The 23334-nt window shown below is 37.4% G+C and overlaps 1 protein-coding gene across 1 annotated transcript in view; it reads left to right on the forward strand.

Annotated features, from left to right (window-relative positions):
* The window catches only part of ATP11C (ATPase, class VI, type 11C), a 180390-nt gene that overhangs the window by 149909 nt on the left and 7147 nt on the right, over positions 1-23334 (forward strand). The window contains exons 24-29 of the mRNA XM_012665306.1: positions 2821-2880; positions 6998-7125; positions 12137-12272; positions 14386-14451; positions 17033-17136; positions 20127-20277. Coding sequence (XP_012520760.1) covers positions 2821-2880; positions 6998-7125; positions 12137-12272; positions 14386-14451; positions 17033-17136; positions 20127-20277 — 645 coding nt within the window. The remainder of the gene's footprint in view (positions 1-2820; positions 2881-6997; positions 7126-12136; positions 12273-14385; positions 14452-17032; positions 17137-20126; positions 20278-23334) is intronic.

The following is a 23334-nucleotide window of genomic DNA, read 5'->3' on the forward strand; positions in this document are numbered from 1 at the left end:
TATATTGTGAGCATTTTTCTCACTCAGTTTAATATTTTTCTAAAACATAATTGTGCAATATCTTAAGCTCCCATTATTGGACATTGAGGTTGTTTCTGCAACAAATACCTTGGTTTTCTTTTACTGCCAAGCATTATAGAACACGTTAGACTGAGTCTGCATACCTGTTATTGTCTACCAAGGGATAGAATTTACCAAATTTCTTAATTAGATTCCAGTTTGTAGGTATAGTATCAAGTGTATGTTCTTGTTTTAAATGATTGAAGCAGTTACGGCATTTGAATTTCATTCCCTGTATTTCACAGGAGGGAAAACTCAACAGCTGCTTTTTTGTTTCAGTTGTCTACTATAATCAACCCTATGTCTTTCCTGTTAACTTTGTATTTTGTAAAATAAATATAACCATGAACTCAGGTTCACAGATTTGCTAAAACTCTGCCAGCCAGTATCAACTGGTAGCCAGGCCAAACACTGAGGAGGAGGAGGATTATAATGATGATAAATCCAGTATGTGTAAGGTACTTTGCTAGTTGACAAAATCCCTTTATTTTCTTCTTTAATCTTTACAAATTTCTTATGAGGCAAGTAGTAGTATTTCCATTTAAAATATGTGCAAAGTAAGGCTCAGACAGATACAACTTCCTTTGGCTCTCCAGCTATGAGGTGACAGAGCTAGATTTCTTCCATAGGCTCATTTACTCTAAGTTTAGGACTGTTTGTGCATCATAGGGTCTGTTGGGCCTTTCACTCAGTAACTAACAGCCCCACATGGGAATAAATGATTATTCTCTCTGAACCTCCCCCTGGTAGGAGATCTCATGAAGATTTGCCGTACAGATTTGCCTGGTAATCTGATCCTATTCTAAAGGCTTGGTTTGCCTCTTTTAGATCTTGGCCTGCAATTCAAGCAACTGCCACCAGATGGAAGGGATGCTCTGTTAGGAGAACAAAACAAGCATTAAAATGGCAAATGTTGATCAATGATCTAAAACTGACAAATGCCTGTTCTCAATATAGGGGATTATTTAGGTAGATGTTGTCCTCTATCTTCATTAGTATCTCTATGCCCATTATCATCTTGGTTACTGACTTAGCAGTATTTCTTTTTTATTGCTGGCTTTTGTCCCAAGAGGATTTCTAATGTGTTCAACCCTCATTGGCTAAGCTAAGAAGTCTTTCCTTCCTCCTTTCCTGTCATTTCATCTTCAAATTATTATTGCCTCACTCCTGGCATACTTTAGTGACAGGTCTTCTTGCCTTCTGTTTCTCCATTTAATCCTCCTTGCATAATTCAACCAGGTTAATGTTTAGAGAATGCCACTTTTCAGTGTGTCCATTACAAACTTTACTCTCCATTGTTTCAGGATTAGTGTGGCTTTTAAGGCACCCCACTGTTTGACCCTGCCTTACTATACATGTTTAATATACATACTACCTTGCCTTGGTTCCTGCTATTAACATATCCTGTTTGTCTTTAAGACCTAGTTCAAGTTCTGACTTTATTCAGTCAACAAATATGTTTTGAATGTGTTACCATGTGCCAAGCACTGTTTTAGGCACTGAGGTTTCACCATGGAATAAGATGGGCAAAGTCCCTGTTCTCATGGAACTTACATTCTAGTGGGGGAGACAGACACTCCACTTTTCATAAGTTACTTCATGATCCCCACTGAGCTCTGCCTTTTCCAACCTCAGAACACCTATTTGTTCATAAAATATGACTCTAGAAATGTGTGGACAATGTTTTGCATTGTGCCAGAACTGATACTTACAAATGAGTCTTGTTCTTCCAGGTGATGACCTTGGGAGCTCTGACATTTATTCTCATGCTGCAGGGGTGATTGAAAAACACGTAGAGCCCCTGCTTTTAGGAACATCCTCCAGAGCCTGTAGTATATCCATCTAAATATCCTCAGCCATGTCAGATATTCATCCTTTAAAGTTGCATTTGATTTTTAAAAACAGCTTCCAGTCTCCCAGAGCTGAGTCTGGTGAATTAGCTAAGTGAGAATGTGTGACAAAAGGGAGGCAACTGGTTTTCTGACATGACTCAAAAGTGGGCTTTTGAAGGGGCTTCCCAAGGAGAAGTCCAGAGACATCATGAACAAGTAACAGCAGCTCTCAAGCCCATAGCCTACTTTGAAGGATAGCACTCATTTGAAAATTCTAGTTCTGGTAGTTTTGCCTGAAGACATTAATTTCAGTATTTTATAGTGACACTCAGTGGCTTTTATTGCCTTATGAATTTTCACCTTGTATTTTTATAATCTGCATATTTTCAGTATTTTCCTAATTAAACAATAAGTCCCTTAGGAGAAAGAAGTCAGCACTATATAGTAGGTGCTCCATAATGATATGTTGATTGTTTGATGAGATGGTAATAAAGGCAATAAAGCATTTATTGATACTGTTACTATCAACATAATCTATAATAGTTTCCTAACTATTGGCATTAATTAACTTTAAATATACACTTACAGCATTGTCGATCTGCCTTATGATGATTTTGCAAATCTAACTGATATTTAAGGTACAGTATCATTAGGTATTCATATTGGATGAGCTCATTTCTCCTCTGGAAGAAGAATAGCAGTAAGAGGTTCTCATAAAGTGAGATCCTTTTCTGCCTTGGTAGGGCAAAAGTTGGTCTTAATATGAATTTCTTTTTGAGTTATTTCCTTATGTCTCTGGAATAGAGATTTATTGCATTCTGGTGTTAGAAGGATTTAGGAATGACTAGAGACTGAAGTACAAGTTCCCAATTTAGTTTATAATGCTCATCAAGTGAAAATATTAACCATTGTCTTAATTTTTTTCTAGAACCTTTGTTTCATTTTGCCACAGTTTTTGTACCAGTTCTTCTGTGGATTCTCACAACAGGTTTGTTTCCCAAGTTATTTGTTATAATGTAGTTTACGTTTGCTGTTAATAAATTGCCATTGTATATTATAATAGATTAATAGAGATTAGGGAAGTCTGTCCAAAGTAAAAGAATCTCTTTTTTGTTTCAACAGTTGATTGTTCTTGACCTGGTTTTTGATAGTAGCAAATGTATATGTCTTTGCTTTACTTAATTATCTTACTGTTATTTTCCTATTGAAATGTTTTTGGTATATCCTGTTAGAGTTGAGATAACATTAACAAGAGTATTTGGATTTTGTTCTTTTTATCAATGTATAAAATGTATTTTATAATTCTAAAATGTTATAGTTTATTTCATCAAGTAAAATATCACACCTTTGCAGTTCCTCAGGTTGGTTTTATATAAAAACATTGGTCTTAGGCCGGGCACGGTGGCTCACGCTTGTAATCCTAGCACTCTGGGAGGCCGAGGCAGGCGGATTGTTTGAGCTCAGGAGTTCGAAACCAGCGTGAGCAACAGCAAGACCCCGTCTCTACTAAAAATAGAAAGAAATTAATCGGACAACTAAAAATATATAGAAAAAATTAGCCAGGCATGGTGGCGCATGCCTGTAGTCCCAGCTACTCGGGAGGCTGAGGCAGAAGGATCGCTTGAGCCCAGGAGTTTGAGGTTGCTGTGAGCTAGGATGACGCCACGGCACTCTACCTGAGGCAAGAGAGTGAGACTCTGTCTCAAAAACAAAAACAAAAAAACATTGGTCTTTAAACTGGCCACGAAGCTGTGATTCCTAGATAAAGCCTTGGATTACTTAAAGCAACTCTAAATGTTTTGCCCTCTATTGTTTTCTGAACATTTACTACATAAAGAATAGGCTATATATCAACTTGATACATAAGTGGTGGGATGGGCAGGCACATTTGTTTTAACAACTGAAACAGATTTGATGTTGCTTCTAGTGGGAAGTATAGCCAAATACAGGACCTATAATGCTTAGTGACTCAGAAATTTTGTAGTTAATCTATGAGCAGTTCAGTGATTTTGCCAAGCTGAGCTACCTCATTGCCAAAGATATTAAAGACTGAGAGTCTAAATTTCAAAGTCAAGCCTTATTCCTTTTGGCTCCTTGTGATAGGAAGTGATTTTTTTTTCCTAATTCCTTTGCAGTATTTTTAAGAGAATGCATCCTACTAATGAGATTGCTATCTTTCTCTTGAATTTACCTCTTTGCCATTTGGTATGCTCTCTTACATCAATGCTATGTCATTAGCCCCATGGTGCCAATGAAGCAGATCATGTTATGAATTAAGCATCTGCCAGTTGTAGGAAGTGCCATTAGCCTTCTTGCATTCAAAAGTGATAGTATTAGTTACAGAGAGTTTTGTAAATTCTGATCAATCTGCTTTTCTTCAACATTCAAATTGCTATTGATCAAAATGTTGCTAATTTCTTACTTTTTTGGATGAATGCAAGTATCAAAAAGATGTTTCAAATTTTCTTAACTAACTTGTAGCAAAGTGCTAAAGGGAAGATGGCTTGATCTGGTTGAAACATCATTTTTATTTTGAAAGGAGTGTGTTGCTATGTTCTTTTAAAACACGTTTACCGAGCATAAGCTGTATGAAGAAAGAAAGGACTTAACTCCTTATAAAGCTAGCTGAGTGAGATTCAAACCCTGCCTTTGGCCTTAGGTTACCTTAACTACTTAGGTTTCCATAGGAGTTGGCGTTTGGCTTCTTCAGTTGCTTGACTCATAAATTCATTCCTTTGACAAATATTTCTTGAGAGCCTACTTCGTGCCAGGCTAAGTGCTGAGGTTATAGCAGTGATCAAAACAAACTCCCTAACCCTCATGGAACCTGCAGTATGGTAATAGGGGGAGAGACAGACAACAATAAAATATATTATGTCAGGTACTAATGTGTGCTCTGATGGGAAAAAAAAATAAAGCATAATACAAGGATAGAATGTGACTGAGGGAGAGGGCTGCTGTTTTAGAGACTTTGATCTGGAAAGGTCTGTCTCTTAAGGTGATAAGTGGACAGAGACCTTAAGGAGCTGAGGGAAGGAAGTATGCAGACAACTTAGAGGAAAAGTATACCAGGTGAAAGGAAGGTCTCTGAGAAGGTGACATGATGTGTAAAATCTTTATTTTTGACTTTGTGCTAGTGCTGAATGTCGCAACTTTTACTGCAAATATCTTTAGAGTTCATATGAGTAGTCAGCCTTTTTCATTCTGGAACCAGTTTAGGTGTTTTCTGGAACTTGGAAAGTGGGCTATGGGGAATGTAGAGATGAGACTAAGACTCGGACTCTTTATGCAAAAAGCAACTCTTTCTTTAGCCAGAAGCTAGGATAGTACTTGTCTTTTTATATATATATAATGAAAACGTTGTAACATGTTTAACAAGAAACAATATTATCAAATAAACCTGTTGTTTGTTTTGGGGACAGTCTGTCTCCTTTAATTATGCACCTAAGAATTACAGTTATCTTTCACATAACCTTAGAGTAACATAGTGAAACAAAAGTAGATTGATGCTTCTTTTGTTTAAATGAAATTCAAGACTAAATTATACACCAGTCAATCTGAGTTGTAGTTTTTAAAATTTTACTCATTAGTGAAAATGGGTAGTTTCCAAAGAAAATGTATTATTGCGTGCCACAGACTAGTCCTCTCCCTTGAGAATTAAAAGGAATGTAACACCTTTTTTGGTCCTTTTTAATTCAGTAGAATATTTTTACTGAGCTTAAATCTTTGTATATAGAAAATATATTGGAAGTACCTCCATGTTCTTATGTACAGCCATTCTTTTAACTTCATTGAGAATGTTGTGTGCGTTATCTCTTGCTTTGTCTTTACTGCAGGCCAGATTTGTGGTCCCCTCCCCTGGGCTTCCCTAGCTCCCTGTGCACCTCCCATTCTATCTCCCTATCTAGAGTTTGAACTCCCTGGTAGACAGGGATGAATCATCTCTGTCCCCAGTACTTGGCGCTTAGTAGGCACTCAGTAAACATTCTCAAGTCAACTAATGAATTAACTAATGCTCCATTCAAGTCATTCCCAACCTTTTTGAGTCAGTCTCCATTATGATAGCAATTATCTTTAGTAGTCATTGATTAAAAATATGTAATTGTGTTAATTTTATCACATTTTTATGATAGTAATTATCTTTAGTAGCCATTGATTCAAAATACATTTTTGTGTTAATTTGTGTCACATTTAAATGTATTAATCAAAGGCAATTTTATGTGTGAAAAATACATGTGAGTATGGGGCATTATTTATTCAGGCCACAGAAAATGGTTGTATGATATCTAGCACTGTGTAGATAAATACTGAACTCACTAAGTACTTCCATCAGAAGCTCATAGAGTACCTTAAATATTTTTCCGTAAAGCAAGATGTATAATATCAGTTCAGTCCTTTACAAATGTGTTATAGCTTCCAGTCTGTACTCATTCATTCATCCAGTATTTATTGGATGCTTTCTGTATATCAAGTTCTGTTGTAGGAGCTGAAGATTGTCAAAGTTCTCCAGCCAAAAATTACCAGGAACACACTTGTAGTTGATAAGATCAGGTTTATTACTCAGTGCAGGGAGAAAGAGGAACCATGAGGAACCGTGGGGCCTCTCAGGAAGAAGATGTTAAAAAATACATTATAGGATTTGGACTTGAAAATACTAACCAAAAAATATGTAAAGTATTAACCAAAACAACTGTGACACAGGCTGGCCACTGCCTATATTTAGTTTTTTAACGGTTTGTTTTTTTGCTTTTATTGTTGGTTTTTTTTTGCTTATATTTATTTGGTCTTTGCTGGTATAGCTCCTGAATAGTTGAAGTTTTAGCTATTAAATTTTTTTGAAAAGTTATTAATGTCTATTAGAAATACAGCTTATAGCACGTAAACATTCTGAATAAGATTCTATTAAAGGGATGGGTATATTAATATGACACACCACAACATGTTAGTTTTGTTTTTATAGTTACCATGGAGTGACCTCATACTGTCACAAAAAGCATGAAAGAAAATCTTGTTTTAGTTAGGGATTTTTCCAAATACATAAATATCCTCTTATAGATAATCGTTACAGTAAATTTTTTTCTTTCCTCTGTCGTTTGTCATTTCAGCCACTGTATGATGCTGCTTACCTTACAATGTACAATATCTGCTTCACATCCCTGCCCATCCTGGCCTACAGTCTACTGGAACAGCACATCAACATTGACACTCTGACCTCAGACCCCCAATTATATATGTAAGATGAACATAATAACTTTCAGAGTTTCAGAGTTGTGAGTTTCATTTCATCTGCAGATGGGAAGGACACAGAACTGCCCACTTGGTTTGATTATATGGTTCTCTTTGGAATTTTTAGCTACTAAAACCAGACCACTCAACAGTACAATGATGTATTTTCCAGGTGTAGGTCATATACTTGAATGTGTATAAATCACTAATTCCTAAAACTTAAACCTATATTGTCGTAATGTTCTGGTATCTTATAAGAAGACATGATATTTTTAACTGCAAAAACAAAAAGCACACAAAAAATCTTTGGTATTGTAGAATAGTGATTTCTACCTCTAGTGGATTAAGCTGAGGAGGTTGTTAGTCTTTCTCTTGTAAACATGTTTGCACCCGAAGCATTAGCTGCCCTCTTTTGTTAGCCCCATTCTAAAACTGTTTTGTTAAACAAAACAATCAACTCAAGCTATGATATTCCTTTTGTGTCAGTTAGAAATGGATGCTGGCCGGGTGCGGTGGCTCACGCCTGTAATCCTAGCTCTCTGGGAGGCCCAGGCGGGCGGATTGTTTGAGCTCAGGAGTTCGAAACCAGCCTGAGTAAGAGCGAGACCCCGTCTCTACTAAAATTAGAAAGAAATTAATTGGACAACTAAAAATATATAGAAAAAATTAGCCAGGCATGGTGGCGTGTGCCTGTAGTCCCAGCTACTCGGGAGGCTGAGGCAGAAGGATCGCTTGAGCCCAGGAGTTTGAGGTTGCTGTGAGCTAGGCTGACGCCACAGCACTCTAGCCCAGGCAACACAGTGAGACTCTGTCTCAAAAAAAAAAAAAAAAAAGAAAGAAATGGATGCTTTTCTCTATGGATGGGGAACTTGGCATTAGCCCCAGTTGTTTACTTTGTTATTTAATTGGATTTTTAGAAGTTAAACCTACAGCTAAGGATAAAGATGTTAATTTATAGCAGATTATAAGCATTGCTACATAGTGGATAGAATAGTGCAATAAAGAGGCTCAGGTGGTTTATTTGTATGAAATGAAGATTCATAAATATAAGGGATTTCTTTAGCCAGTATGACTCATAAAATTGACATTTAGCAACAAATACTATTTATAATGAATGAACTTCCCTGTCCTCAGCACTCAGCTTCAGCAACTATCAATTCATTGACAAACCTGTTCCATTAATTCCGTTAATAACCCTATGTGCTCTATCTAGGCTTATTTTGAAGAAAATCTCAAACATTATATAAAACAGTTATTTCAGTATGTATCTCTAAAGATTTTTAAAAATAACAGTACCCTATTACTTAACAAATCCTTAATATCATCAAATATCCAATGTTCAGATTTTTCCAGTTGACTCTTCCTATGTTGATATGCTTCTTGAGTCTCTTTTAATCTGTAGGTTAACCTTGTAATTTATTTGCTGATGAAACTGGATCATTTATGTTGTAAAGTTTTCCCCAGTCTAGAGTTTGCCGACAGCATCCTCATGACATTATTTAACATGTTCCACTGATTTTCCGGTATTTGTTGTAAATGGATAATTAGATCTAGAGGAAAATCATTAGACGTCTTGGTAGGGGTTGGGCGCAGTGGCCCACACCTATAATCCTAGCATTCTGGGAGGCTGAGGTGGGAGGATCACTTGAGGCCAGGAGTTCGAGGCCAGGAGTTCAAGACCAACCTGGGCAACATAGCAAGACCTTATAGCTACAAAAATAAAATAAAATAAAATAGCTGGGTGTGGTGGCATGGGCCTATATTCTTAGCTACTCAGGAGGCTGAGGCAGGAGGTAGATTGGAGCTCAGGAATTTGAGGCTGCAGTGGGCTATGATTGAGTCACTGCACTCTAACCTGGGTAACAGAGCAAGATCCTGTCTCTTAAAAAAAAAAAAAAAAAAAAACTCTGGTAGAAATCATATAGAGTATCATCTCCCACACACCCTATACCCTCTTTTTGAAAATGAGGAACCAAGGCCTAGAAATGACTTACCTAAGGACACAGGGTATAACCAGAGGCAAAACAAAGATCAGAATTCAGCCTTCTTTCCAGTGCTTTCTCCAGCAGGCCAGTCATTTTTCAAACATTGAACAGCAGTTGTCTTAAGACAACCACTAAAATGAAGCCCAGTAAGGTAGCTGCTCTGGTTAAAATGGGGTTTGAGGGGTTGTAAGCAAAATTCCTCCCATTCAGTCCCACTAAGAGTGTTGGCTAACTGCCTGGGCTTAAATCTCACTTCTGCCACTTACTGTGTGACCTCGTGCAGGTTACTTGACTGATATGTGCCTCAGTTTCATCTTCTGTAAAGTATGGACAACAAAAGCATCCAATCACAATGGTTTTGTCAAGATTAAATGAGTCACTACATGTAAAAGAACTTAAAAAACAGTGCCTAACAAGTTTTCAATTGACAGTAGCTATTAATCTTATTATTTAACGCCCTCCTCCACGTGCCTTTAGGATTACGCTGAGCACTTTTATAAATTAAGAATGTTGAAAATCTACAAAGCTGTTGAGTACAAAATATTGTAAGGGTTTCCATGAGGTTTGAGTTACTGCATTGCAGGTGTAGGTCATGAACTATTGGACAATTTTGCATACTTACCATATCTGATGCAAAAATTAAAACCATGGCATGCCTATTGCCAAGCTCAAAGTTGGACTTTCCTTCTTAACCTCGTACTTGTAAGTAGTGAGTGCCTGCTCTGATCAGACCCTGCTCTTGGTCTGTCTGTAGATTGTTCCATTACTCAATTACTTTGTAAACATGAAGCCCTGGTCTTCATGTATGGCTCTCTCTGCAGTGTACCACTTAATATTAGCAGTGGCATTGTGCAGCATATTATAGGTGTCACCTTCTGGAATTTAGTAACTCAGGCATTTCCAAACACTGAAACAAGACATAATTGGTTATTTTCATAATTTTTAAGAGAAATTTAAAAAGTAAACTGTAGTTTTTCTATAGAGGGAACAAATGTAGTTTGTTCCTTCTACAGCTTTAAAAGGCAAAAGATAGGGCTCTGGTACACCTGCTACCTGCCATCAAATGGAGGTGCTTAGGCTTAGGCCTCTGCTGCTGCTCAGCCTCTCTCACAGATTTTTATTCTTTCTCATGCTCTCCATTCATGTCGATTGCCCCATTCTGGATTTCCAACAGCATCTTCATTCATCTGAGTGCTGTTAGAAAGCCTGGCCTATAATTCAACATATCATGACTCCCCTGCCATTTTTCCCACTGAATGTAATGTAACTTACGTAGATGGTCTGTAAAGACAGAACCATGTCCTGCTCTTGCCCTCTCTGCCTCAGCCCAAGTCAGTGACTGTCAAAAGCCACACTGGCTGGCAGTTGTGTACTCCTTACAGGGAGGTGCCTTCCCTGTGACTCCCAGTTGCCTTGGAAACATGACTTACTGGCTGTGGGGAGAGCTTGTTTCTGGGAAGCAGCCACCTCCTGCCATTTTTCTAGGACAAACAGCATTCCCTGAATTTCAGAGTCCTGTATGCACCTGGAAATCCTAGTAGGTAAAAGTTGCATAATTGCCATGTTATCAGGAAACCTCATAGTACTTAATACCGAATGAACAAGGATCAGTTGCATTTACGTTACAAAGGTGTTTCTTATTCGATGCAGCCCTGTGACATTCTCCATAGTATTGGCAACAAGTATGCTATTTGAGTGATTAGATACCCTTTGATAAATGTTAAGAGCAATTTGAAATAGAATTCAAAAGAAATACATACACAAACCCATCTTTTTTCTGCAGCTCTGCTTCATTAGTATTGGTAGCCTTATTTAACATTCTGACTTGTGCTGAGGTTATGCTATTTTTGACAGATTTAAACTTTTAGTCTTTCCATCTGCCATTTATGCCATTTATCAAAGCATCATTATACAACTTCAAACATGCTATTTGACTCAATGGAAAAAAATATAAAGGACACCCTAAGACCTAAAAAAAGGTTAAATTTCCGGGAAGAAATCTTGATTTAAAGAAATATTTTAACAATTGTAGTTGAAAAGCTTGGTAGCTTGGTTGAGAGCATGTGCTCTGAAGTCAAGTCAATCCAGGATTATGTATTAGCTCTGTCTGTTACTAACTGTGTGAACTTTGGCAGGCTGCTACACTAGTGGATCCCAAACTACTGCACACTGGAATCACCTGGGGAGCTCTAAAAACTATCCTGATGCTCAGTTTGTAATGTAAATGCAACTGATCCTGATGATTACAATGTGCATCAAAGGTTGGGAATCAATATGTTACACCTCCTGAGGCTCCTTATTATTTGTAAATGGGAGTGATAATAATACCTATTTCATGTAGATTTTATGTGGGTGGAAATAGTTAATGAACTTTTAACCCAGTTCTTGGTATATAATAAGTACCCATTGAATGGGAGCTAATTATTATTGATGTTGTTATTATTGTTAGTGGCCAGAATTAAATGTTTTGACAGTTTACTCCAGTTCCTCAGTCAGGAGGTGATTACATGAAAATCGACCTTTGGCTCAGTCTGGCCCTTTACCAAAAACCTTTCAGGCCATTGGGGTAGCCCTCTTCATTATAATGGGGTCAATTCCCATGCCCACTTTTGGCATTTCACTGTATCTTCTTTTTTTGAGGTTTTTTAAAAAATTTATGTACAAAGAGCTAGCATAGTTTCTTTCTTTGGTTGGATGCCTTGGATCATCTATTCAAGGAAGATCACTTAGGCCAACTTAATGAACTCCTTCGTGTACTGACGGGAACACTGGCAATGCATATTGAGACCATATTTCTGGATTAGCCCATGCTGATTTGAGCAGCTGCAAAAAGAGTGAGAACTCTGGCCGAATTTTCATGGGTGGCTTCAGTAGAGCTGCTAGTGACCCATCTTACTTTCTGCAGTGCAACAAGGCAAAAGGAAAGAGCTAGCACACAGATGTACCCTTCGAAATTTCTGTGACACAGTTAACCTCACTGTATCTTTAAATGAAAAGATTCATTAACCTATTTTTCCCCCCATTTCTCAATAGGAAAATTTCTGGCAATGCCATGCTGCAGTTGGGACCCTTCTTATATTGGACATTTCTGGCTGCCTTTCAAGGGACAGTGTTCTTCTTTGGGACTTACTTTCTTTTTCAGACTGCATCCCTAGAAGAAAATGGAAAGGTAAAAAAAAAAAACACATCATTACATCTTTTGGTATATTATAGGCATAGCTTAGCTTTTTTTCCATAGGCACTGGATCTGTGATACACATACTGTAGCTGTAATCATCTTGCAAACTATTTTTCTTAAGATACAATATTTAGTTCTTACAACTTCTTTAGAACAATGAAAGTGTTGAAGTAAGAAATCACTTTCTGTGTGCATGGTTAAATAGCTTATGTGCAAACTTTCAGGAAGCTTAATTTGGACGTAATTTTTACTAGATGAACAGAGGTCTTGGGACTTCAGATTTTAGACTACTGCTCTTTGATATGAGAAAGGGTTTGCTCATTTTAAAGCACAGTCTGGCCCCACTCATTTCTTATTCATAGTGGCCTTCCACGCTTGGAGTTGAAGGAGATGGCTGCCATATCTTCGTAGTGTTTGCCCGATAGGTGAAGAGAGGGAATTCTCTTTTCTCCCTCCTTCCCTTCCAAATTGGGAGCATAGTGTTCTCCAGAAAGGCTACACTGGTCTTGTCGGTGCCTTCCCAGCAAGTGACTATCTCAGGCAGCAGCTGCACTGGGATGTTTTTGCCTTGGCTGTACTCTAGGAGAGAATTACTGATGGGGGGCAGTTGAGGCCTTCTTCTTGTAGCCACACAATAGGAAACCAAACACACTGCCTTGCATGCTGCTTTGACCATGTTCTTTTTTTGCCATTTCTAGGATTTCTCTTTTATGGTCATTCCTTCTTTATAATCATAACGTGAAGCAAAGCTAAGGTTCAAAAAGAGTTTACTGAGTACAGTGACTATGTCTGGAACCTAGTAAAACCTGTTAAATAAGAGATAGGCTCAGTGAATTTGAATGGTACTTTGAAATTAGGTACTGCAGTCAAAACCTCTCTAATTTGGACTAATAGAAATCAGGGTAGTATGAATTCATGAAAATTATTAATCACAAAGTAATTGCTGGAGAAATAAAAATCTACTTTAGGGTGGTCCCATGTAGCACTTGTCAGGGAGAGTATCCTGCTAAATCCTTTCCTTGCATGTTCTTGAGAAAGTCACATTAGCTTTCCAATCAGCTTTGCCCATCAGTAAGAATGGATTTGGTTTTATGATTTCGCTGTTCCCTTCAGTTTTATGACCGATTCTGCGACTTCAACTTTTTGTTTTATTTTTATTTGACACAAAATTGTATATAGCTGGCTACCCTTAAAAAGAGTTTTCTCCAAAGAAGGAGCATAATCCTACAGTCCCATTGACATGATTTATTTACTCAGCAGACTTTACAGGTGATAGATGAGGAGTGTCAACCCAACCTCTGTTCAATTTATTACCCATTTTGGGCTCATGAAGTCCAAATTAATAAGGTTTTACTGTATATGTCACCATCCTTCTAAATGTTTGCTAAAAGTATAGTAAGTGCAAGAACTGCTATTAGCAACTAAACAACACCCATGTATGATTTGATTGAATCCTTTTTTTGCTTCTGTTAACCTTAATTTTTCGTTTTTATTTTTTAAAGTCCTTTTACATCTCATTTTCTGTTTTAATGTTACGCATTCAGATCTTGACAGCATTTGGTAAGCATATGTGCCATTCATTGCCATCGTTTGGATTTATACGTGGTATCTGCTTTTCTTTGATGTGCACATGCTGACAGCTCTATTTACAGCCAAAAAATTAGACTCATTTAAAAAATGTGAGTCCATTTGTCTACAAATTATTGCTGATTTGAGAGCTTTCATTCTGTATTCTAAGAAAAGCCCATACCAAACTCTTTAGAGATGTGAGTCATCCAGATGACTTGTTTTCATGAACATTGCTGTTAGCAGAATAGATATGGGTTCTTTTCCTGCATTTATCACAGCAGTGTGTTCCCTGTTCAATGCTGCGTGGAATAATGGAAATAAATGCTACCAACCACAGGTGTGGTGTACCTGTCCATGAAATTTAGGATCACAGGAACATCCAGCATTGTGGCCTGATCTTATTGACTAGCTGTGTTTCCCTAAGAAATTCATACAAAAACCTTTGGCAGTTACATGCAGGATTAAACTTGGGCTTTTTCTTTTTTTAAACAGGCTTGTGTATTCATGGTACATGTAATTGTTAAATGTTTTTCAGGTATATGGAAACTGGACGTTTGGAACCATTGTTTTTACAGTCTTAGTATTCACTGTAACTCTAAAGGTTAGATTTTTATTTATTCAAATATGTTTTATAACATTTTGTAATACTTATCCTAATATATCATTTTTATCTCTTATATTTTGTTGGGAGTTGTTATTCAAGCCTTTGTCTGAATATTTACTAAAATGTATACGGTGCTACGGATTTGGGCATTTGTATACTATTTGTGATCCATTTTTTTGTATACTGTCTATCCTCTCTATTTTGTTTCGGTTTTAAAAAAAAATTGAAACACAATGCTTGTGTTGGAAATCTTTTTTTTCTTTACTGCTAATTTTAAGGCATCATGATAAGTGGCATATAAACACACTGTGAATGTGTGTGTCTGTGTTTTCATGTTAATCACTTGAATGTTTTTAAAAATTATACATCTGCTTAAGAACTCCAGGCCTACAACGAATTTGGGTACCTAAGACATTAATTGAATGTACATGAGTGAGACATGTGTGCAAAGGAGCTTGGTGGTAATGAAATTTAATAAAATGTATTTGTCACTGAAATTTACCCATGTTAGTGATGAAGTGCATAAAGAGACACTGCAGGTAAGAAAAAAGAAGGGTATTTTGGCAAAATCATTGACATTGACTTGCAGCCATGTAACAATGCTGTGAAGCCTCACTGAATGCTACCCTTGAGGCTGCTCAAGAGATGCCTTGTAGTTGAAAGTATAACCAAATTCTATTGATAATTCCAGTAATAAGCACCTCACATGGGGTCCGAGAATGAGTACCTTTAAATAAATTCCAACACTCTTAGTGTTCAGAACCAAAATTCAGAAATACAATTGTCAAAGGACCTCTCTAATCATTTTCCCTTTAAATTTTTGTTTGTGGTTCATCTCTTGTACCAAATAGGGCAAATACATGTTTGCTTTATTCATCTACTATTTCAGTAATATTTTAGGACTTTAAAAAGGCATGTTACAGTTCATCTCAGTTTAGCCACTTACTAGCTATATGTCTTTGGGTAAGTGACTTCACTTCTCTGTGCCTGTTTCTTCTTCTATAAAATCAAGATAAAAGTAGTACCTACCCCTCTTAGGGTTTTTTGTGAGTAGTAAATTAGTGAATACATATAAAGCACTTAGAATGGTGTCTGGCACATAGAATGTGCTCATTACAATAAATGCTATTTGTTATTATCTATTACCATGTTTCACAGGATCATGATCTGAAATAGAAGCTTCCCCCTCCTTTTTCACACCTGGCCTTGCATATAGCCCTAGGCCTTCCAAATGCCCTTCACAGAGTCAGCCTTATTGCTACATCTTTAAAGTGCACCTGAGAAGACATCCACTTCCTCCTCTTCGGACTAGTATTAGTGTGATGTTTTCTCTAGCAACCCAGAGGGTAGGAATTCAAGTCTGGGCTACAATAACAATGTTATCAACATCCTGTTTATGAATGAAAAACTAAGAGAGAGCTGAAAACCATGGTGTCACAGCAAGTAACAAAACTGAGACACTACCTCCTCTATAAGAATTAAATGTTCTGGATATTAGCCCATGTGACCCAGAAGTTTTTAAGCAAGCAAAGCAGACCATACTTTTGTGGTTGTTTTGCTTTTGGTTAGTTTTTGTTTTTGTTTTTTGTGAGACAGTCTCGCCCTAGCACCCTGGGTAGTGTGCAGTGGCCTCATCGTAGCTCACAGCAACCTCAAACTCCTGGGCTCAAGTGAATCTCTTGCCTCAGTTTCCTGAGTAGCTGGGACTACAGGCATGTACCACAATGCCTGGCTAATTTTTCTATTTCGAGTAGAGACTGGGTCAGGCTCTTGCTCAGGCTGGTCTCGAACTCCTAAGTTCAAGCAATCCTGACACCTTGACCTCCCAGAGTGCTAGGATTATAGGCATGAGCCACTGCACTCGGCCTCCTACTTTTGTTTTTAGATCACATTTGAAATCCCTGGGTACCACAATCAGAAAACGTGATCAGTCCTGGCAGAAACATGAAGAGATTAAATCTAAGGCAACTGAACATTTTATTAATTTAATGAAATAGATAAAGGTTTTGCAACTTGAAAGGCACATTACATGGTCAGACCCATGATCCATTTCTACATGATGTTAGATGTGTAGTGCTAATCGCCTTAACATTTAGTGACTTGGTTGTGTTTGAGCTTTAATGACTCCTTTGTAGTTTGTCTACCCTTCCTACCTTACCCCTTCCCTCTCTTACTGCGTTCCAGCATACCTGCCTCTACCAGCTAGGCCTTCTTTTGCCATCATCTTCCTGCCTGAGGACTTGGGCCTCCAGCCTCCTGGATATTACCGTTATCTCATTTCTGGCCCATCTCCCAGTACTGAGACATTTGCAGCCTCACACCTACTAGCTACTTAGCTTTACCACACCCCCATGCCTTGTACTCTAGAGTTTAGAGGCCTTAGATCAGAGCTCAGCTTTCTCACCCTAGTTCTTTGAAAAGCCTAGATTCTGTTCTTTTAATTCCTCTCTCCTCTGGATCCCTGGCCCAAGCTAGATCCTCCCATAGGTATCATATTGTATACAAGTGATCAGGCACCATAGTGTATTGCCTGGTGCAATTTGTATCCATCATGAAATCTCTTGTGTTGTCTTTTCAGCTCGCCTTGGATACTCGTTTCTGGACGTGGATAAATCACTTTGTGATTTGGGGTTCTTTAGCCTTTTATGTATTTTTCTCATTCTTCTGGGGAGGAATTATTTGGTAAGCAACTGTGTATGTGTGAGTAATATGTAAATAACAAAGTAGATATATGTATATGTACGTTGTATATGTAAGCATTTGTTATACTTTTAAAGTTTTGATTATATAAGATGGCACGTCTTTAATATTAATGGATTACAGGTCATTTGTAGCCAGTAATGCTACTAATTTCAGGTAAGATTTTAAATACAAGTATATAGACTACAGGAGTTACTCAAAGACCTCTCTTTGGTAGCCCCTGTCCAACTCTTTCAATTTGAAGGTGTGTAAACATCTCTCTGAAGTGAAACTGTAATTTTTAGCAAGACTTCCCATGTGATTTCCAGGGGAAATAATCATCCTGTTAAGTTTCCACCTGATGTATTGGCCAATAGATACATTATTGTCCATTTGGAACCTATTCTCTCTTTATAGTATATAACTGTCGTTTGTATCACTACAGGTGTGCTCAGAGTATAGTATATATACCACTTAATACTCAGAGGGTCATACCTTGAAATGACCATCTCACTGTTTTGGTGGAGGTGAAGGTGGGAAGGGAGAAAGGCAGACTCTACAGCTTGACCTTAAAGCTCATTCAGTTCATCTGGGTTCAATCAATGTTTACTTAGAATCCATTTTGTGTTTGGGACTCTATGGGATAGAGAGATCAATAGACTGTACCCTGACTCAAGATTAGAGTCCAGTGAGGGACACAGGCTGTGATGGGGGCAGGTGTAAGAAATGTAAATAAGTTAGATTTGCATCTCTTTTCCTTACTCCCAGAGACCTATATTTTATTTTTAAATATCAAAAGTTGTTCTCGTTAGTCAATGGCTCCCCCCCCCCCCCAAGGATGTCAGCAGCAGAGAGCATGGCTAGAGTAAGCCATAGGGTGAGATTTCAGGAGTACATGTTTTCACTGCTTAGAGCAAAATCTTACCAACAAAACATTTTATCACAGAGATGTGACGCCCAGGTTTATGTCCCTTGAGATTTGATTAGAAGAAATTCCTACTATTTTGAAAGGCTCTTTTTTAAATAAGAGCATTAAGAAATAAAAATTTGAAAAATCTAATCATTTAAGGAAGCACCAGCTCTAAAATGTGTCATTACAGCATGTATTTGGCACGTCTATAGGTAATGATTGAGAACAATGAAGCTGAAGGAAGGTCAGCTCTATATTATTTAATAATATACAAATGAATTAAAGTCGATTAACCAAATGCAGCATACAATTGTATGTCTACCCAGAGTACTATAATTCTGTCTATGAATCTGTGTAATCAGCATTTGAACTAATTATGCAAAATTTCTACAAGAATAAAATGTTTTTAGCAAACTAGTTTCTAACTCTTTTCACAGACTATTCTTATTGATTTAAATAAATCCTTTAAATGATTAGGACATTGTCACATCTGTTTCTATTCATTAGCATACTTACTAAAAATGAAATGTTATTGTAATCTATTTTTTTTAATTTTATTGCCTGAAGTGCTGTCTTTAAGTAGAGTTGTGTGAGTTGAGCTACTACATGAATATAAACTTATATTATAAAGCAACCATTAAAATGAGACTAGAAACTATGTGAAACTTCAGCTGAAGGCTGGTCATACCTGTTGTCTCTGGAAATGTTCTAGCCTGAGGCATTGAGACATACCCTTCTTTCAGGTTGGGCAGTGAGAATGATGATTTCTAATATCTAAACCCAATCTAGAAATAATAGCTTTTGTTTTTTGCCGCTTTCCTGCAAAGCTCCATAGATGCCATGGTGGTTAAAAAAAAAATCTAGAGAAATTAATCAGGGGGTATGGTGCAAAGGAACACTCTGTGACTAGCTGTCAGTTATCTGCTGGACCCTTGTTATGGCTCAGTACCTAGAAAATTATTTAAGGTCCTCTTCAGAATTAGAGTGGGGTAGAGGTTTGCAAACGTCTTTTCTATGTGGTAGACCTTTCCTAGACAGCCTATGTGGCCCAGGACTCAAGAGTTTCTTGACCTCACTGTTCTGCTCACTTTTATTCCACAGTCTAGATCTAGTCCTCGTATATGTAGAGCCACAAGCTTGGTTATATCATGTTACATAAGGGTGCTTGAACATTAATTTTTAAATGAGAAACCAGGTCATCTCACCGAGCATGATGTGTCATCTAATAAATGGGAACCAACTAGTTATCTACCTAGAGCTCTTAATCCCAGGATAGGCTGATGTGCATCCTGACCTTCAGCAGCCACTTCCTCCCCCTCAGCTTAGAACACAGTAACTTAGCCTAGTGAGGCCCTCTGTGGCTCAACTCAGATAGGGAAAGGGGATACTGGCTGTGCTTCTCAGTGGCCATTGAGATGATTTGGAATAAAATCTAACTTCACAATGAGAGGTATTCCTGGATTTCTGGATTCCAAGTCTTAATGTCCTATTAGCAATATTCTTCTCTATATCAGCCTGTTTGGCACACACTGTTACTCAATATATATTTGTGGATGAAAATAGTAGATTCTTCCCATTTGAGAGAGATGATAAGCTCTACAGTCCCTTTTATATTTACATAAGGTTTTTGCAGAGAGAGGGGGAGAGTTATAAAAATGTTTTTTAAATTTGTGAGTGTAGAGCACAAATCCATTCTCATCTCAGTAAAATAGCTGAGGAAATAAAATGCTTGTTACGATAAAAATGAACCATCATTTCTCTTGAATATCTTTGAAAGCTCCAGCAATTTCTAATGCATATAAATGTTCACCAATTGGCAGCTTTAGAGTTGATCGCCTGATTGTTTTCAAGTCAAATGCATTTTATTATCTTTTTCCCCTTTGATTACCATTCCTTTTCTTTCCAAACATTTGGTAAATGAAATTTGTTTACTACTTCTGGGACATTCTAGAGAAAATTATTTTTATTAATGTGTGTAAGGAAGATTCCTTTTAAATACAAAAGACAGTTTCAATTAAACTTCTGTTTCATATGGACAGGAACTGATTTTGTTTTTCCATTATATATTTTCTTTCCACTGCAGGCCTTTTCTCAAGCAACAGAGAATGTATTTCGTATTTGCTCAAATGCTATCTTCTGTATCCACGTGGTTGGCCATAATTCTTCTAATATTTATCAGCCTTTTCCCTGAGATTCTCCTGATAGTATTAAAGAATGTAAAAAGAAGTGCCAGGGTAAGAACTAAGTTTATATTATAACCTGACTTTTGGAAGGGGCTTCAATATCTGCCATGAACTAAAAACCTTATTTAGAGAATTACATTAGTTACAGCGTGTTAAACCCCTCCTTACAGGTTCATCACTTAATTTCCTCTTCTGCATAAAAAATGTAGTAAAAACTTCGTTATCCAATGCAGGTGGTAAGTAGATTCCTTAATAGTGTTCTATGTGACCTTTAGCAATCCATATGGAGTATCTCATATGCTCCATATGGAATTTTAAAAGGAAAAAATGATTTTATTTTGTATTGAGCCTAGAATTTTTACACCAGGAATTTCCACACCAACATTTCAGCTTTAACCTTGGAAATTTCCCTGTAGGCTGTTTGCAGATTTTTTTTTTTCAGTTGATAATCCCGATTTGCCTCTTTCAAACCTTTCCCCTTCCTTTAATTATAGTGCTGCTTAATCTCTGTGTTGCTTCTAGCCCTATCTGTCCAGCAGTATATTTGATCCAAAGAGAATCCGCCAGATGTGGTTTCTACATCCTTACCCTCTTGAACACACTTCTAAAAATTCAAGATTGTTTTATGAGTGTGTTTTTATATTTGCCTATTAAGTTGTAAATTTACTATGGGAATGAAAATATATTTTCCTTAGTCACCTTGTCATATCTTTTGAACATTTTTTTAAAAATCCTTTAAAGTGAAAGGGGGAGATAAGCATGGAAAATAAAACTATTTGATCAACAGGTTAATTAAGTATGTCATATTTCTGCCAACCTTGGCTGATTTTGCTAAACAAAACCCTGTTTCTGTCATATTGACACCAACTAGATTTTGTAGCTCCTCCAAGGCAATATTTTCAGGAAATAGTATAAGCTACGAATACCTGACCAATTTGATCAAATTTGCCAACCAGTTTAACTGGCATATCATTATCTTTTTTGCCTCTTGAGTTGATAGAATCCAGTGGTTGATAATATACAGACATGGGGATCTGAAATGATTACAGTAGGAAAATCTTCAGTGATTAGTAATATAAAACAGGAGCTTCATGTTACAAGTCAGTGCCAGCCCCATTCAAAAGCAACAAAACTGTCAGTGACATAACCTACGCTGATTCGTAGTTATATGAGGCTGCTCATTGTGTAGTTAGGTGGTCAGAATTGCCCTGAACTCCCTACTTCTGCATGCCTTTTGGACTGGAACTAGACACAATAACCTTAGTCTCTCTATGACTGCCTTAGGCTACTCTTTAGTCCTTCCAATAGACCTCTAACTAATTCCCTCTAGTCTGGTATTTAGTTTTAGGATGGAAAAAAAAGTAGCATTTAATTACCTAATTATACCCTACTCTCAGTTGAACAGGGGTAAAACAGGTTGATACAACAGGTTCCTCCCAGAATGGCTCAAGTGGCAATTTGTATGAAGCCAAATAAAAAATTTTGCTCTAAGAAATGGTTTGGTGCCTTTTTATAATAGCAAATTTGTCTGAGGGAGATCTCCGAGTTGCTCCTCCATTCTCCTTATTTGTGAGTACCCTTTGGAGTGCTTCTAAATGTTTTTCTTATTTGGGGTAATGGAGTTCATGTTAAATAATGGCTCACACCCAGCTTCATGCTCTAAAGATGATACAAAAATCTCAGAAAATAAAATCTTCAAACATATCATCTTATCTTCTTCCTTAGGCCCTTTATTTAAAACAATTACACACTGGCTGGAGGTGACTTTTATGTAGACCATTAAATGGAGAAATGCTACTAGGCAGTCATAGATAAAGACTTAGAACATTTTCTTTCTCTGCAAACAGTAGATTCCAGACTTCTGTTGAAAGTATGGAGTTCTGGGACTACACTTCTTTTTACTTAGCATGGAATGTTACCAGGGAGTTCAGCATGAAATTTGTTTGTTATGGATTATGTCCATGGTAGAAGGACTTCTAGTGTTTGTGCTGTAGCTTGGCATGCTGATGTGCTAGAACGATTAGGAAAATTTTCCATAATCATTTTCATTCATTCATTCAATCATTCATTCATTTATTCCCACCCTCATTGAACCAACAGACATTTGTTGAACCACCTACTGATGAACATCTCTCTTGACATCCAATGTCTGAAAGGCTAAGTGGTTTTTCAGACTCTGTAGGATTTTGAGAGTTGCAAATGAGGCAAAACATATGGGCACTCAGCAGTGCTGCCTCTTTTTTTTTTTCTTGTGAGAAAATGCAAGAGCGAAGTAGTGCATATGAATGCATAAAGGCCAACTGAAACATCACAGCCACATCTATTCTAAGTCACATCTGTTTACATAAGGCCCTATTTGGCCATGGCAAAGGCCAAATTCTAAGATAAAGGACAAAGAATGTCTTACTTTCCCCAAAATATGTTAGTCTTTATGCTTCGTGACCAACAGTCTGACCTCCTTGGTGACATGCTACTTTGTTCAACACTCCTTGCTAAGACATTGGCCTCATTTTAAAGAGAGGCAAAAGATTCTTTAACACTGGGTCTGCCTCATACTCTGATAGGCTCCTTAATGGGAAAAAGTGTGTGTCCCTACCTAAAATAGAGGATCCCCCTTACTTAAACCAGTAAGCATCCTGGACACTTTGTTCGCACATCCAGAAATGCCTGTGGCAGGTAGGCTGCCAGTGCTGTCCTTGTATGGGTCTTGGCAGCTGCTTTGAGAAGGGAACTTAGCAGTGGATAGTGAAAATGTGTCTATGGCATTTGAGAAAAAAGCTAAGCCATTTTATATTTAACAATTATAGCAGCAGCCTTGAATGAATGTTGAATTCCGTTCCATTCAGCATGCTTTGCCTGAGGGCCCACTATGAGTTAGGTGGTGTTGGTAATTAAGGGATGATCAGATGTGGCCCCAGCTCACAAGGACCTCTCACTCTAGTTAAGTTATAAGGGACATTCATATGGAACACTTCTGTAAGCAGGTATTAAACAGAATAGTAGAATCAATGATATGGCTTGTTATAACACAACCAAGCTATTTCAAGGTCTAATGCACTACCTCCTGAAGCCTCCAGTAAAAAGGCTAGTATGGCAGCCTCTACCACA

Source organism: Propithecus coquereli, unplaced genomic scaffold, assembly GCF_000956105.1.
Source record: "Propithecus coquereli isolate 6110/MARCELLA unplaced genomic scaffold, Pcoq_1.0 Scaffold99, whole genome shotgun sequence".
In the NCBI taxonomy this organism is placed as follows: domain Eukaryota; kingdom Metazoa; phylum Chordata; class Mammalia; order Primates; family Indriidae; genus Propithecus; species Propithecus coquereli.